This window comes from Vombatus ursinus, unplaced genomic scaffold (genome assembly GCF_900497805.2).
Source record: "Vombatus ursinus unplaced genomic scaffold, bare-nosed wombat genome assembly UNPS02014870.1, whole genome shotgun sequence".
NCBI lineage: Eukaryota > Metazoa > Chordata > Mammalia > Diprotodontia > Vombatidae > Vombatus > Vombatus ursinus.
Genome location: NW_020954648.1, coordinates 10,831,982 through 10,850,300, shown reverse-complemented (window position 1 = coordinate 10,850,300; position 18,319 = coordinate 10,831,982). Strand labels below are relative to the sequence as shown.

Below are 18,319 nucleotides of genomic sequence, written 5' to 3'. Positions count from 1 at the left end.
CCTGAAAAAACAGAAGTGAGTCTTATGCTGTAGCCTAATATATTATAATTTCTTATGAAAGTAATTTCAGAACTGTATAAATCTGCATGTTCTATTGCTGTGGCCATTTTCTTTTAGGACAATTCCTAGAACTTATGTGAAAGTCTCAAAACTTTAACCATTAAGTTCAAAAGATTTTAAATTCACATAGCTATTTTGTGGATCATGCCTAAAATTTGGTTCTGTATGTTTACTTTTTTTTAACATTCATTTTTTAATTTTGAATTCCAAATTCTCTCCCTTCTTCCTGCCCATCTCCCACCCACTGAGAAGGCAAGCAAGATTATTATTATTTTGCGCGTTATACATGTGAAGTCATATACAACATACTAAAATTTGGTTCTTAGTACAGTAATCCTAGTTCTTTCCAGTTGAACCTGGCCAGCATTCCACCCCTAGGAGTACTGTTTTCATTTTTAAACACCCCATACCATGGGCCACCACACGGATCAGAGCAACAGTCAAACCCCTTTGTTAGAAGTTTAAACTGAGACCAGTACAATCTCTCTCTTCCCCCAAACAGCCCTGTCCCTACAGGGAGAAAAAAAATACCAAATAACAAATTAGAAAAACTCAGAATGGTAAGTAAAACTTGGCTGTCTTAATGTTGGTGATTGACACTTGGCCCATCCTATCCAATTCAATTCAATATAGTTCAATTAAACAAGCATTTGTTAAAGTGATTGCTCAGTGCCAGGCACTGTTCTAGGTACTAGGGATACAAAAACCAAACATTTATAGGCCCAGACGATTTTCAATGACTTAAACCAAGAATGAGACGATAAGGAAGGCTCCCTTACTGATGTTTGTCTTTGCCGTGCAGGGTCAAGCTTGCAAATCCAAAGGCGGTAGAAGAACTGAGGTGGAGCTCCTTCACAGCCTCCAGCCATTACTCTTCTCTGGATGTCTTCTTCCACTCTGGTCCTTTCTGAGAGACTGATCGGGATCTAACCACTAGAAGAAGCCCACTAGAACCACTAAACGATCTGATGCTGGGGCCGAGACTTGACTGTTTTCCTCAGAACATGCTTAGCCCCAAAATGCTCATCAGTGACCCAGCCGTGGATCTTAGCTCCAAGGAAGGCAGCAGGGCTATGAAGAGGCAGGGGAGTATCGCTCAGGACCCCCGCCCCACTGGGAGGGCCAATGCTCGACACAATTCTCTTAGCATAAAGGACAAGATTTCTGAATGGGAAGGAAAGAAGGACTTGTCAGCTCCCCTGATAGGCAAGAAGGAAGACGGGCAGGGAAGCCAAGGGAAATACAAGGCATCTTGTGTCCCAGAGAAAGTAAATAGAGACAGTGTGCAGATAAAGAAGGTGGGAGCTAAGAATGCACCAGCCCAGGAGCCCAGTAGCAAGGAAAATGAAAGAAATGCAGGGGCAACAAATGTCAAAGGGCAGGGCACAGAGAGAAAAAGGCAAGACCTGACGGGGAGGGATGGAGATTCGGATCTTAGCGTTGCCGGCGTGAGGGAGAAGAAGTTGGGGAAACCGCAGGTTCAGAAAGATAGCCAATCAGTGCTAAGGCAAGTCAAGAAACTGGAACAGGTCTTGAAGGAGGGAGCAGCAGACTTGCAGCCCCAGTTACCAGGTACTTATTACTCACCTCACTGCTTGCCAGAGAGAGCAGATGAGGGGCTTCATGGAGGTGTGTGTGGCTCTGAGCTTAGCAAGAGACTCATTAACTTGGACTTGGAGGCAAAGGAGCCCCCATCTGAGACTGTGGAGGAGGGAAAAGGGCCATGCAGGAGGCCTTGGGACCAGAGCCTGGAGAGCGTCTATAAGGGGTCAGAGGCGTCCCCCCCAAAGCCTTTCATCAACCCACTGCCCAAACCCAGGCGAACTTTCAAACATGAAGGAGAAGTAGTTGAGGAATGGAGTCGGACCCCCAGCTTCAGGAGGGACAAGAGGAACTTGCCTCCCCTACCCTCGCTGCCTCCCCCGCCCCTCCCTTCCTCTCCTCCTCCTTCTGCTGTGAGCAGAAGATTATGGAACGGAAGGCAGAAAAACAACGTGGATCACAGGTAAGTTAAGGTGCAGTGATGTTCTTCCGGTCCTGAGCTCCATATGGCTTGTTTGTTTTACTTTTCTCATGTTTCCACAAGTATTTGGTGCAGTACTACGGCTCTAATGTTCACCGGCAATTGGCAAATTAATGGGTTTTTATCTGTGTGGACTCTTCTGTTCATAAGAATGTGAAATTTAACTAATGACTACATTCCTCGTTAGGACTGTGAGCACATTAACACATCATATTAGCATTAACATTAGATTGGAGCATTTGCTGAGCCTGGTAAAATGATGACTGATTATTGTCTGTTTTACTTTTTTGCTCTCTCTACTGAGGGCGGCAGCCACCGACTATATAAAGGAAGCTGCGTAGCCTAATGGATAGAGCTCTGTGAAGAAAAACAGCATAGAATAGAAACTCTGTGAAGTTTGGATTCAGTCAAAGGGCCATGCTTGAGGACCTAGAGGGCCACCCCAGGGCCAGAGTACTGGGTTTTGGAGTCAGGCAACCTTCATTCAGATTCTGCTTTAGACACTTACTAGCTTTGTGTGTCATTAGGCAGGTCACTTAAACTCTCATCTTCCTCATTTGTAAAAAATGGGGATAATCATTTTTATACGACTGTCTTACAGGGTTGTTGAAAGGAAGATACGTGATATAAATGTTACAAAGAACAAAATGTCAATACAGGCATAGACTACTAAGCTTCTTGAGGACCATTATTATTATTATTATTATTATTTATTAATTCATTATAACTGAATCATCTTTGTAGCTTTTTAAAGCTAGATCATCTAATTTGATCCTTATAATACCCCTGTGACTCTGCTAAGGGAGGTATGATTAGTGTGCTCATCTAATAAAAGAGAAAACTAAGAGGGGAAGCTAAGTGGCGCAGTGGATAGAGCATTGGCCCCGGAGTCAGGAGGACCTAAGTTCAAATCTGGCCTCAGACACACAACACTTGCTAGCTTTTAACCCCAATTGCCTCAAAAAATTGCCAAAATGGAATTGCCAAAAAGAGAGAGAGAGAGAGAGAGAGAGAGAGAGAGAGAAAGAAAATTAAGATTCTGAGAGGTGCGGTGACTTTGGGGAGGTCATACTGGTGGAGTCAGGATTTGCCCTAGGGTCTCCCAACTCCTACTCATCACTCTTCTGAATCCTTTAACAAAGTCACCTTAAATCATAGATTGTTGTCACAGCTAGAAAAGACCTTAGAAATCATCTAGTCTACCTCTTGATCATACAAATGGGGATGTGGTCATTATAAATATTTTTGAAATTTTAAAGTAAAGTATCTAGGATAAAAATGAATTTAGAAATATGTCCCAAAGTAAAATCATTGCTTTGAAAACAGGAATATTTCTCGAATGCTTTGAAATTTAGCCTGTCCTCTAGTACACTGATTGTTCATGAATAGACCAGTTGTGCTCGTGTGCGTAGTATTTCCACTAGTCTGGAAACATTTATAACATTTCATTGACTTAAAGCTGGTTCCCAAGTCAATAAAAGGATGACCCTACACTGACACTTCTGGAAAGAAGCCAACGTCAGCCATAGAGGGAGGAGAGGGAGCAGTGGACGGAGTATTGGGCCTGGAGTCAGGAAAACCTGGTTCAAATCTGATCTCACAGACTTACTAGCTGTGTGACCCTGGGCAAGTCACTTAATTTCTCTTGCCTCAGTTTCCTCATCTGTAACATGGGGGTAATATCAAAACCAAACTCCCAGGTTTGTTGCAAGGATCAAGTGAGTTGACATATGTATGGCACGTTGTAAACCTTAATTGACATGTTTGATAAATTATTTAACTGAATATATAAAGATGATGGGAGCCCCAAATCTGTTCATATTTTCACCCATTTCTTCTTATTGAAAGGTACACATTTTCAGGACAGCTAAATGGAATTAGAGGTACAGTCAGTGGCTTCAGAACAGAGCAGAGCTAAGCAGTCCATGTGGGAATCAAGCCTGTAGCCTTGATTCTCTAGCACTGCACACTAAATAATTTTTGACCATATTGTCCCGTAAACTTTCCCAGAGAATCTGTCCAGTATGCTCAAGGCTTATATTATAGGGATATTAACTTGACAACTACAAGATGGTTGGGTTGGAGAGAAGAGAAACTAGAAGCAGGAAGATCATTGGGAGGTCATTGTAATAGTCCAAGAGAGTGGTGATGAAGGCTGGAACTAGATTTGTGATCACATGAGTGGAGAGAAAAGAAAGGATGTAAGAACTGTGGGGTGACCTCAACATATGCATGGGAGACTCAAGTTTCTGCGTCTTTAAGTCAGTCTTATTACAGTAGAAATGTGGCCTGCTATAGAACATTGTTTGTGAAAGCCAATTTCTTCCTTTTCCATGTTTACATCAAGAATGTCCTCAATTCATATTTTTTGATATGGCCAATATGAGGATGGATCTATTTTGACTGTGCATATTTGTTAAAAAAAAAAAAAGAGTTTTGTTTTTATTCGTGTCCAGCTGGAGGAGGGAAGTGGGAAAGAGAAAACAATGCTTAATAATTTAAAAAAAGTTTTTAAGAATGCCATCAATACGTTTGTGGTTTGTTCTCAGAAGCCTACTTTCTTCTGAATTCTCCTGTTTCAGAAAAAGACAGCACCGTCCTTCGAGTCACCTAATTTTGCAATCTCAGTGATGCCCTCTGTTCTTTACTTTCCCTCACTTCACATTTCCAAACAGTTGCCAAATCTTGTCTTTTAGACTCAACATTTCTCACTGACTTCTTCTTACTACTTCCTACTACTCACATGACCACCACCCTCATTCAGGCTCTTATCACCTCTCACCTGGACTATTACGGTAGGTCTAGATGCTTTGCCTGCCTTAAGTCCCCTCTAGTCCATCCTCTATACAACTGCCAAAATTATTTTATTAAGGTCTGATCATGTCACTCTTCAGTAAACTCCAGCGGGTTCCCTGTCGCCATCAAGGATAAAATATAAACTCCTCTGTTTGGCATATAAAGCCCTTCACAACCTGGTCCAAACCTACATTTGCAGCCTTCTTATATATTATTCCTTTGCCAGCATTCCACAGGCTGGTCAACTGGCTTTAATGTGCTTCCTCATACCTGGAATGCCATCTCCCATCTCCATTCCTTTGCTTTGGCTGTGACCCCATGCCTTGAATGCCTTTCCTCCTCATGTTTGCCTCTTAGAATCCCTTGCTTCCTTCAAGAAGCACTCATACAACATCTTCTACGTGCTTTTCTTGATTTCCCTCTCTCCCCCAACCAGTTGCTAGTGCCTGAGTTCTCAAAACCACCTGGTATATATTCTGTATACACTTAAATGTGTATTTTTGTCTTCCCTATAGAATGTAAGCTCCATGAGGGTGGTGACCATTTCATTTTTGTCTTTGTGCCATCCCCACACTCCCCAGTACCTAACCCAGTGCCTAGTATATAACATTTACTAGTTGTTTGATAAAGATTTTACAAGGAAGAGTAAGTATATGAATCATCAATTACTGATATTATTTCAGTCACCTTTTTAAGGTAATAACATTATCTGTGTCTTTTTTTCCCATTCTTTTTATGCTCTTGGGATGATGTAACTTAATGGGGTCTCATGACAAGATTTCTATATACTTGTTTTCACCTTCACTGTTTTCCATTATTACATGAAACAGTACTACTTGTAATCTTCTGCCATGTTCATTTGCAGTGTTTTACAAATGAATTTTTAGTCTAAACTGGTGTTGCCATTGACTGCCACATCACTTAAAGAAAGAAGCGACTTTGTTTTTGTTGATTAATTATGGCCAACTCTCCGTGAACCCATTTGAGATTTTCTTGGCAAAGATACTGGAGTGACTTGCCATTTCCTTCTCCAGTTCATTTTACATATAAGGAAACTGAGGCAAACCAGGTTAAATGACTTGCCCAGGGTCACACAGCTATTAGGTGCTTGAGATCAAATTTGAACTAAGGTCCTCCTGACTCAAGGACCAGCACTCTATCCACTAAGCCACCTTGCTGCCCATAGAGAGGCAACATGGTATAGAAGATGGGGCACTGTTGACTAATTTTAATAGACTTAGCCCTTCTCAGTAATGCAAGGAGCTAAGACATCTCCAAAAGTCTCATGATGGAAAATGCTATCCGCATCCAGAGAAAGAACTATGGAGTTTGAATGCAGATGAAAGCATATTGTTTGCTCTTTTTTTTTCTGTTTTGTTTTTTCCCCTCTTTCTTGTTGGTTCTAATTCTTACTTACAACATCACTAATGTGAAAGTATGTTTAATAGGAATGAATATGTATAGCCTATATCAGATGCCATCTTGGGGAGAGAGGCGGGGAGGGAGAGGAAGAAAAATTCAAAACTCAAAAGCTTATGGAGGTGATTGTTGAAAACTAAAAATCAATTAATAAAAAGGAAAAAAAAAAGAAAACAGAATAGGGCACCGAACTGGGAATCACAAAGATGTGATTCAGATCCTGCCTCAAGACCTCCTAGCTGTGTGACCCTGCTCCAGTCAGTTCACTTTGCTTTGTCTTAGTTTCCTCAGCTGTAGAACAAAACAGGTTGGACTTCATGGCTACTAGGGTCCCTTCCAGCTCAAAATCTATGCTCCTGCAAAGGAAATGAAATGTTTGCTGGCCAAGGTTATTTCTGAGCTCTTTGGCTTTCTTGGTAAGGCAACTACTTTACATCAGTTACATTTTTATGTGAAATTATGATTAACCAGGTCAATATTTCTGCCTTTTTCCACCTCTCCCCACCCTTTTTAAAGCATCAGTGGCTCATTTGAACAAGTCTCACTGAATGCACTGCACCATCTTCTTATCTTTACCCTTTCTTCTGATCTGGTATTGATTTTTGCCTTTGCTCTAATTTTGCTGTTGGGGAGTCATTTTTCAGTTGTGTCTGACTCTAGTTGGTTCTGTTACCCCACAGACTTTCACGTTGTTCCTCTATCAGTAACAAGTCTTTTCTACTAAGGTTTATTAAGTTTCTTTTTTGTGTGTTGTTTGGTGCCCACCACAGTCAATGTTTTCCATCTTTCTTTTGGAATACAGTATACCTGATATAGAGAGACCAGGAATTCGTGTGAACCTGCAGGAGTGCAAAACAAAGGTGACCAAAACAGGGGCAGCTAGGTGGTTCAATGGATAGAGCACCAGCCCTGGAGTCAGGAGAACCTGAGTTCAAATGTGACCTCAGACACATAACACTTACTAGCTGTGTGACCCTAGGCGAGTCACTTAACCTCATTGCCTAGCCAAAAAAAAAAGTGACCAAAACCTACCTTGAGACTTCCAGTCTTGTTCAAAGAAACTCCAGTATAGTTTTCATCGCCCTAATGTTAGCTATCTAGAACAAAAGGCTGTGTGAGAGGAATTTGCCCACTTTGACCATTGGCCTAGGGGAGTTGCCCCTGAAGTGGAAACAAATCAGTTCAAAAGACAGATTTGACCTGAAGCCGTGGTTCCTAACATTTTTTTTTGTTCCAAACTCTTTCAGCAACCAAAAAACAAAGTGTTGTGAAGCCCCAGGGTAATTTAATATATTACTCATAATATTCTTTTAGATTTATTCACTAAGTACTTACAATAACTACAGTGATAACTTTTGTCCCCCAAAACTCCAAATCACCCAGAAACAAACCTTAATACTTCACACATGCTTATTGTCACAGAGGAAAAATATACTTATTTATAACATAACTGGGCAATGATTTACTGCCCAAAGCACCATTAAAGAGTTTTTAGTGATCATCCTCTTGAACTCCTTGATCTAAGGTCCTTTCCAACCAGATGAAATTTTACAGAGATAAGTATAAAGTCTGAGGTGTAGGCTTAAAAAAAAAACTGCAGAAGTACAGAGTAAGGGAGACCAGTCGAGGTGAGACCTTTATCTGGAAAATTAGGAAATATTTAGTTGACCAGAATTCATTATGAGCCAGTAGCTTAAAACAGCTACTAAAAGAGTTAATTATTTGGAACCCAGAATTTTAAAAAATGAATGTTAAAATTTTTGTTTTACATATAATTGAGAAAAAATAAAATAAAAATTAAACTAAAAAAATAAATTAATTTAGACTTCATCAGTACTTCAGTGGTCTGGCCATCTCGCTGGTGGGGGTATTCCTTCTCATAATGCACATCACCACCCATCTATGCCTTCTAACAGTATGTGATGCTTGTTCATGTACTTCCATAGAAGGTCTATGCATCATAGTGGAGACTTTCCTCTAGGCCATTTTTAACATTTCATGAATGTCATCAGTCACTGTATCCCTTAGGTGATCTATCTGTGACTTCTTGTTTTTGTTTTGTGACCAACCTATCTCCTTTTCTGATGATACATATTCTTGAGGATATCTATTCTTGGCCACTTCTTGCATGTAAACTATTTTTAGTAATATGCTTCCATTTATTTACAGCCACTGTGCGTTTTTCCACCATTCTTCTGGTCATCTACAATTTTGAGTCTCTGAAGATTGTAGGTGTATCATGGTGTGCCACCATATGAAATAAGCAGGAGAATTTTGCTGTTAAAAAGATGGATTTTAAAAGAAGAACAAACATATATGTGGATATATATGTGTATATACATATATACACATATACATATATACATACATATATGTGTATGTATATACATATAGATATCTCCATTAACAAGTTAAGAAATGACAGGTATGTAGAAAAGATAGAGTTTAGTTTTAGAAGTAATTTTTAGTGGTTCTCTTACTTGATCTAGCTCAAATCCAATCTATTCTCCATCCAGGTCCCTTGCTTAGTTACCCAAGAAGAGTATTCTCTCACTTTTTCTATCAGTCTACTGTCAGATGCCTGAAAAGTCAGGTTTTTTTATGATTTTAAATCTGCATCTTATCTAAAAATTCTGCTCTCTTTTTAAAAAATTTTATTCCTCTAACATTCCCCACTCTCTGAGACTGAGCAGATATAGCTCCCATTGTTTTCTAGACTCAAGAGACGGCCAATCTCTTCTGGGCAAAGGAAAGAGGCATCCTCTGTCCATCTGAACTGCTGCAGGAAGACATCGTCCATTCAGTACAAACAGTAGAACACAAGTCACCACAATTCACACCAGTCCCAGAAATATAGCAAGACATTATGTGCCTTTGTACAAAACCAGGGCAATGATTTCAGCTTACCTGTTACTCTCTGAGGGGGCAGCTAGTTGGCATTGTGGATTGAGTGCAGACTCCAGAGTCAATAAGTTCAAATTTGACTTTAAACCCTTACTAGCTGTGTGACCCTGGGTAAATCACTTAACCTTGTTTGCCTCAGTTTCCTTATCTGTAAAATGAGTTGGAGAAGGAAGTGGCAAACCACTTTAAATCTTTGCCAAGAAAACCCCAAATAGGGTCATGAAGGGTCGGACACAGCTTGTTGACTAAACAACAACAAATTTTTCTCTGTGTAAGTTCTAAGCTTGGTACCTATGACCAGGGCGGAGGGTAGGCCCTTGCCGGTACTTACAGTCAGGCATCCCTCCTCACCATCCTGGGAATGGACTGGAAAGAAATGATGACAACAAAAACTAGGACGCTTGAATCTCTTCCAGTTCAGATGTAGCCCAACACAGGATCCTCACCCTGGGGTATAAATCACACTGCATTGGGAGTTAGAAGACCTGAGTTCAAAAGCTGGCTCTGCTATTTATTACCTGGGTGGCTTCAGGCAATTTGTTTACTCTCTCTGGGCCTAGGCCTCCTCATCAATTCAAAATAAAACTCCACCAAATTAGGGCCTTGGTAGGACTAGATGATAAAACTAAGGAAACGTCCCCTGTGTTGATGCTTGTCCCTAACTCTTCTGATTCATGCTCTCAGAAACAGCCCCACCATCCCAGCTATCATTTTGTTCTAAGAAATCAGGGCCTTCATCCGCCTGTTAGGTAGACCATCAAATTGTCATTCCCATAATTTTTTCTTCATTTCCCTACAGTCTGCTCTTTCCAGGTTTCCAGCAATTGCTTTAAACTCTGTTTTAAAGCCAAAACTAAAATTGCTTAGTCTTGGTCCAAAGTTTAAATTTTTCTTGGCTAGCTTGACACCAGCTGGGTTTGAGGAATTTGGAGTTATCGAGGGTTATTTTGTTTCATTTTTTTTAATGAGGTGGAGGGGAGAGGAGAGAAAAGTAAGGAATCTATTTTTTACTCTTTTAAAAAAAAATTATTCTAACATTTGTCTCTAGTCCTATCTCTTAAAAATGGCCGTAGCTAATAAGCCCCAAATTTGGCAGGCCCACAGGCTTCCCTGATGCAGGAAAACCAAGCCAAGTTTGAAGAGAGAAATGATTAAGGATTTTGAGTTTATGGAGGTTTAGAATTACAGGTCTGGGCTATGTACTTTGGAGAATGTCTGAAACTTATTTTCTTAGGCTGATTAATCTGTTTTATCAATCATTAAACCAATCCACTTGACCATGACTTCCTTCTTCCTTTTTTTTGTCCTTTTTCCTTCCGTCTCACCCTCTTTTCCTCCTTGTCTCTTTGTCTCTCTCTCCCTATTTCCTCTTCTCTCCTCCCCTTCCCTGATCCTTTGCCCTCCCTTTTTCTCTCTCTTTCCTCTCTTCTCCCTTCTCTTTTCTCTCCTCTCCTTCTATATCTTCCCTTTCTTCTTCTACCTCTCTCCCTCTCCCTTCCCTTTTCCTTTTTTTCTTCCCCTTCATTTCTATGAAATCCCAGGAAATTAAATTCAAGAACTCTTTCCTCAAAACCAGGATGGGAAATGAAAGCCTCAAAATATCAGGAAATTCCAAAGAAGATAAGGCTACCCCTGCAACATTGGCTTCATTGTACATATTTTATGGCATACATACATTTAATAATATTGAAAGGAATGAGTAAAAGGCCACATTTAACAAGAACAAAAAAAAAAGGCCCCCTTCCACCAAAATATTCCCATGTGTAGAGATGCTAAATAAACATGTGTCTACACAGAAGCTGCTTTTACTCAATTAGATGTCATTCAGGGGTTCTTAACTTTGGGTCTGTGAACTTGTTTTTTAAATATTTTGATAACTATATTTCAGGATAATTGGTTTCTTTTGTAACCCTATGTCTTTTATTTTATGCATTTAAAAACATTCCTAAGAAGGCACCAGATAGCCAGTGAGGCCCATGATACAAAAAAAAAAGGTTAAGAACCTCTGGTTTAAGTTGAATTCACAACTGCATTGTCATTTTATTTGAATAAATATGAATGAGTAAAATATTCAATAAAAATTGAATGTACAATTACATTGTTATTTTAATTTACCTGAAAATAAATAACTAGCTTGGGTGATTTTTTTTTCTGTTTTAATTGTTATTTTGGTAACATGTAAATATAGCCTCATTTTGAGGACTTAGGAAATTTCTGAGGCCATAAAATGTTAGGTTATTTCTGGGCTTTAAAAAATCCAACTTCTGAGGGTTATGAGATGTTAGTTATTTCTGTACTTTCTGTACATTCTTGCCTCTTATCCATATCCAAACAGCAATAATATAATCCATCAATAAACATTTATTAAGCACCTACTATGTACTGAATGCTAAGGATTCAAAGACATAATAAAACAGCCCCTGCCTTCAACCACCTTACGTTCTATCTCAGGAAATAATATCTATACATAGAAATATACATACATGTGTGTATATATAGACACATACATGCACACATAACAAAGTAATGACTTATTCAGACCCTCTCTCTGCTCTCTCTCAGCGCAGCTGCTACTTCTCCCTCTCCAGGTTCTAGTATACTCTGATGCTCCCAGACATACTCTGGGATATATCTTTTTCTCTGATGCCGTCTGCTCAAGCCTCCATTAGCCATGCCCTCTATTTTAGGGGTCCAGTAACTAGCACCCCAATTCTATTTAACTGTTAACTTTGGATAGCTTTTATAAAGGAAAGTTTTCTTCAAAGAGAAAGCAAGAACAAATGTATACCTGAGCACAGACTGAAGCATAGTTTTTCACTTGAATTTTCTTGCTTTTTTTTTGCACCACAGCTAATATGGAAATATGTTTTGCATGACTTCACTGTATGATTGATATATTGTTTGACTTCTCAATAGGTGGGGGAGAGGTGGAGGGAGAGAAAGAATTGGAAACTCAAATTCTTAAAAAATAAATATTAAAAGAAAGTATAATTCAAGGAAGAGGAAGGAGACAAAGAGGAGGAGGAAAAGGAGGAAGAAGAAGGAGAAGAAGAAGAAGGAGAAGATGAAGAAGAAGAAATAATAATAACAATAATTATGTACAAACATTTCCCCTAACACCTGGAAGGCATAATCCTCTTCCCACAGCAGCCTTAATCTCTGGGTGGGGTTGGGGGTATGTGGATTATGCTCACAAGTTAGCTTAGTTCCTATGCAGCATTGCTCCCATCGAATGCACATCCATAGGTGGAATAGTCACTGACTTCTGCTGGGCAGGAATCCCAAAGGTCATTCCATGATTGCTCCATGCTGGGATGGCTGCAATACCCAATCTGGACTCCTAGACTCCTAGATTCCTTTGACTTGTGATCCCAAACTTTGAAATTCCCAAGGATGGAGACTCCTTCTTGCATCCGAAAGAAAGGAATGAAGAAAATGACCAAGGACCCAGGCCCATTCTCAGGCCCTTCTCCCTCATATGGAAATCACCTTGCTCCCTTATGCAGCAAAGTAATGGCTGTAGCTGACTCAAGCCAATTTGTAGACATGGACAGTTCCAGCTATATAGACAAAAGGCAGAACTCCTCCCAACCATGTTGTAGGCTAAATCGAACTAGTTATCCCTTCCACATCGAAGAGTTTAAGGATGTGGCACCTCTACAATCTAGGAAATCTGAGAAAAATTTTTGGCCCTCCCTTCATACCGGAGAAAAAGTCTGAATTATTATGGTATTAAAAGATAAAATATGTTGATATTATAATCATATATTTTGTGTATTTCTGAGTTTCTAAACTTTTTCTGTCATTTGCACTGGCCTTCGAGTATTATGTGAGGTTTCTGCAAAACTACCAAAAAATTCCCATTTAATTTCTTATGCTAATTTGCAGTATATTGAAGCCGTGGAGGAGAAAGTCACAATGTGGAAGGGATAAGTGTAGTTACTGAATGTCCGTGTATGCCCTAGTCATCATGATTCTTCTAGGAGAAATGGAAATACCATCTTAGCAAACTGATGAGGTGTGCAAATACACCAAAACCCCATTACATACAAGGTAGTTTTTTTTAAAGGGAGAGGAGAGGCACTAGCAGCAGGTGGGAGGGTCATAGGATGTGGTACTTAAGTTGAACTTTGAAGACAGCTAGGGAAAGAAGTAATGGAAAGAACATTAGACTCCTGTGACTTGATGAGCCTCAATTTCCTCATCTGTAAAATAGGGATATCACTTTGCACTACCATGGACTAGATGATTTCTGACATCCCTTCCAGTGTTAGTGCTATACCTTTGTGCTCTTAGGCTGTTATTATGTAAATTGTTCTTTTGGTTCTGTTTACTTCACTTTGTATCCATTCATAGAAATCTTGCTTAGTTTCTCTGAAACTGTCTCTTTCATCATGGTACAATAATATACCACTATATTCATATACACATATTCCATTACATTAATATAATTTCTTCAGCCATATCCCAAACGATGGACATGCCCTTCATTTCCTGTTCTTTGCTGCTACAAAAAAAGCTGCCAATTTTTTTTTTTTACATATGGGTCCTTTTCCTGCTTTTTTTTAATCTTTCTGACATATAGGCCTACTAGAAGTATCTGTGGGTCAAATGGCATGCACAATGAATGACTTTTGAGGCATAGTTCCAAACTGTTTTCCAGATTGACTGGACCAATTCACAGCTCTACCACCAGTGCAATAGTGTGCCTATTTTCACACAACCCCTGTGACCCTTGTCATTTCCCCTTTTTTTCTCCAATAATCTTTAATTGCTATTTCTTTTTAAAGTCTTTCTCCTCACCAGTCTCCTCTCCAGTCTAGTTCACCTCCCCAGAGCTGCCCAAGTGATTTCCTAAAGCATACTTCTGCCTTTGTCACTCCGATGACTCCCTGGTACTTCTAGTGTCCAATACAGTCCCCTCTTTTTGTCATTTAAAGCCCTTCACACCTGGTATGTCATGTTAGACTGTGAGCTTCATGAGGGCAGGGACTGTCTTTTGCCTCTTTTTTGTATTCCTGGCACTTAGCACAGTGTGTGGCACATAGTAGGCACTTACTAAATGTTTATTGACTGCCCAACTCAGGCTCCAACCTATCTTTCTAGCTTTGTTATATAGTACTCTCCACCGTGGACTCTATTGTCCAGATAAACTGGCCTCTGTGCTCTTCCTCACACGTGACACTCCATCTTTCCATCTCTGTATCTTTACAACGGTTGTCCCTTATGTGTAGAATACATTTCCCCTCACCTCAGTTTTTTTAGAATTCCTGTTTCTTTCAAAGCCAAGCTGAAGCACCACCCATCACCATCTACATTAGGACTTTCCTGGCTGTTCCCCACCCCCCAAGCTAGTGCCTTCCCTTCCCCCCTCCCTGAAATTACCTTGTATTGATTTTGTACATATTGTGAATATACTTATATATACACATGTTGTTCCATCCTAATAGAACATCAGCTCCTTGAAGGCAGAGACTAGTTTAATTTTGTTTTAGTATTCCCAGAACCTCTCGCACTCTCCGGAACATAATTAATTGGTTGTTGTCTTTTGTGCTCAAAGAAGACCAAAATGACATCACTGTGTTGGGGTCCAGGTACAGTGTGTAGCTGATCAGACCAATAAAAGCTCAGAAGGTTCTACCACAGGTCGGGCACAAATAGTCTATATGAACATTTGGAGTGAAGACATCTCTAAATTTGTACATCTCACATTTCTTTTGCACTACTGCAATTTTGCTATGTTCACAGGGCGCAGCACCTTCTTTGATAAAGGTACACCATGCTGGGTGGTGCTGTGCCAATGTCTTCCATGTCTGATAATCGATACCAGGGTTATTCAGAGAGACCTTAAGAGTGTCCTTGTAAAGTGATATTTCAGCCTTCCGTGTGAGTGCTTGTCTTGTGTGAATTCTCTGTAAAGTAGTCTTTTAGGCAAATGTTCTATTTGGCATTCGAACAACGTGGCCAGCCCTTTGGAGTTGCACTCTCTGCAGTAGAGTTTGAATACTTGGCAGTTGAGCTCAAGAAAGGACCTCAGTATCCCGTACCTTATCTTGCCAAATGATCTTTAGAAACTTCCTAGGACAATTCAAATGGAAGTGATTCAATTTCCTGGCATGGTGCTGATGTACCGTCCAGGTTTCACAAGCATGCAACAGTGAGGTCAGCACAATGGCTCTGTAAACCTTCAGTTTGGTGGGCAGCCTAATAGCTCTTCTCTCCCACACCTTTCTTCAGAGTCTCCCAAACACTGAGCTAGCTCTGGTAATGCCTGCATCAGCCTCATCATCTATGTGTACATCCCTGAAAAATAGACTGCCAAGGTAAGTGAACTTAAACCCAGCATTCAGAATTTCTCCATTTGCTGTAACTGATGGTTCCACATATGGATGGTGTGGTGCTGGCTGGTGGAGAGCCTTTGTTTTCTTGGTGTTAATTGTCAGGCCAAAATTAGCACAAGAGGCAAAGAATCAAGCCATACTATTTACCATTAGTACGGTAGCTGACCTTGATGCCGTTTTCATTCTCACTGAAGGCGTCTGACAACGTTGCTGAAAACGTCTTGCTAAAAAGCATGGGAACAAGCACACAGCCGTGTTTCACTCCTTTGGTGACTGGGAGAGTGCCAGAACCCGAGCAGGCATGGAATTGGTGTACAATACTGACAAACTTCACCAGGCAACCAAATTTTGCCATGATCTTCCACAAGACGTCACAACTGAGAGCGTCAGAGGCCATGATCAGATCCATGAACATTGTGTTCAGACCTCTGTTCTGCTCCTGGGATTTCTTCTAGAGTTGTGGAGCAGCAAACACCATATTGACCATTCCCCACACCTTTCAGAAATTGGCTCTCAGGTAGATGACCATCTTCCAGGTGAAGGATCAGCCTATCAAAGAGGACTCTGGCAAGAATCTCGTTGGCAATGGCTAAGAGGAAGACCCCTATGATTGTCACAGGACAACCTATTTCCCTTTCCTTTATAGAGACGGACAACAGAGGCACCTTTGTTGTACGTGACCTGGAAAATTTCCGTCGTCTTTTGTGTGAACAGTAGACCCCCTGCCTTGTAAATCTCAGCTGGAATAGAATCCAGGCACTTTGCCACAGGAGAGGAGCCTAATGGCATTCAAAACTTTTTCTTCAGTTGGAAGTTTGGCTAGAGAAAGATTGACTTCAGCTTGAGGTAAACAGTCAGTGGCTTCAGCATTGATTGATGACTGTCTGTTGAGAACACTGTGGAAGTGTTCAGCCCATCTCTCCAGAATCATGCCCTTATCAGTAAAATAATGTGGCTTCATCAGCGCTGAGTAATTAAGATGCCCCATAGGTCTTTGACCCATAAATAGCTTTTAGGACATCGTAAAAGCACTTTGGATTGTTATTATCCGCATAAAACTGAATTTCATCTTTCCACCTTTGGTGTCCACATGCCACTCAGTGTTTATCTATGGCTCCAAAAAGCTGCAGAATGCACAGTGGCCACACCCCGGCAAACCATTTCAGCAGGCAGACTAAACCAGATTGAGGGTGACTGAGGGACCTCAAATCCTCAGTAAGTTAGGGAGCTGACTACTGTGGTGGAATAAGCAGATGGGAAAAGTTTGTTTCAATGGGCCATGAAGGCAGAGGAAGAAGGCACTGTGGAGTGCTTAGAGCTTGGTTAGACATTGAAGATATCAAGGTCATCTATGCATCCCAGGCCATCACCAGTCAAGGAAGACCTGAATTAAAATATGACCTTAGACACTTAGTAACTTACCCTATGCAAGACACTTAACCTGTTTGTCTCGGCTTCCTCATCTGTTAAAAATGAGCTGGAGAAGGAAATGGCAAACCACTCCAATATCTTTACCAAGAAAACCCTAAAAAATGGGGTCACGAAGAGTTAGACATGCCTGAAACAACTGAACAACAAAATTTTCAATTACTCTTTAATTTCAGAAGTTTCAATTTTTAAAAACTGGGCTCTGTATCCTTCTATCACTACTTTATGTTGACGATATCTTACAGGTTGTGTGTGTGTGTGTGTGTGTGTGTGTGTGTGTGTGCACTAAATCAGGAGATAAGAATGCATGATAGCAATGCAAAAAAAAAGAGGGGGAGCCTTTGTAACATTTTTTTAAAGATGTGCCAGAGAGAACAGAAAGAAGTGCAGGAAAACGGGACATTTTTGAAAGTAACATGTAGAATTTATTTTATATACCTATATGTGTGTTTAAAGCAAGTGCTATAAAATGGAAATTTATGGTTTCAAATAGAATCCTCTTCAGTATTCTATATTGTGGAAATGCTTTTGTGTGTTTAAGTTCAGAATAAAAATAAATAAATTTTAAAAATATAAAAAGGCATGAAAGGATTGTGGTATACATTCAGAGAGGGTGTATCCATGTTGATGAAATCACCGATCTACTTAAAACGTTGTAGACTTCATCTGAAGAATGACTGAAATCTTCTTTGAGCGTCTTATTATTTGGCACATGGGAAGGTGGAAAGGGGAGAGGAACAAACATTCATTAACCACCTACTATGTGCCAGGTACTTTGCTAAGCACTTTCGAACTATTACCTCATTTGATCCCCACAAAAACCCTGGGAAGTAGGTTGCTATTATTATCCCCATTTTACAGACGAGGAAAGTAGTATCTCAGAATGTGGTGTCTCATAGTCATTAAAATGCAAATAGGATCATTTATAGTACAGGTCACATCGTATCCTGTTTCACCAGACTTTAAGACTATATGTTCTTTGGTTATATTGGAGAATGTTATGTGGACTATTATTCTAAGTAGATTATCAGCCCAAACTTTTGTTTATATAGAGATATATAGAAATCTTTTCGTTTATATAGAGACTTACATTGTACTGGTATTTCTTGTAATGAAATTTAGCCTGTACCAATATTTGTGCTTCTATAAATTCTTGGGTCCCAAGTTTAATGATTAAAAAAAAGGAAGAATCAAGTCTTTCTTGATCCCTTTATCAACTGAATACATAATATTAAACAGTGCCAATGAGATTATTTGAGGGCCTTCTTGAAAGAGTGGCTGTCCTCTGCTTCCGAACACTCATTTTCCAAAAGACCCACACATGCAAATGACTTTGCTTCCCACCTAG

General features: G+C 40.0%; 1 protein-coding gene across 2 annotated transcripts in view; it reads left to right on the top strand.

The window, feature by feature from the left end:
* DENND2A (DENN domain containing 2A) overlaps positions 1–18,319 on the top strand; it is a 117,989-nt gene that overhangs the window by 42,259 nt on the left and 57,411 nt on the right. For both annotated transcript variants that reach the window (XM_027842334.1, XM_027842335.1), the window contains one exon: positions 863–2,065. In XM_027842334.1, coding sequence (XP_027698135.1) covers positions 1,029–2,065 — 1,037 coding nt within the window. In that variant the 5' untranslated portion in view covers positions 863–1,028. The remainder of the gene's footprint in view (positions 1–862; positions 2,066–18,319) is intronic.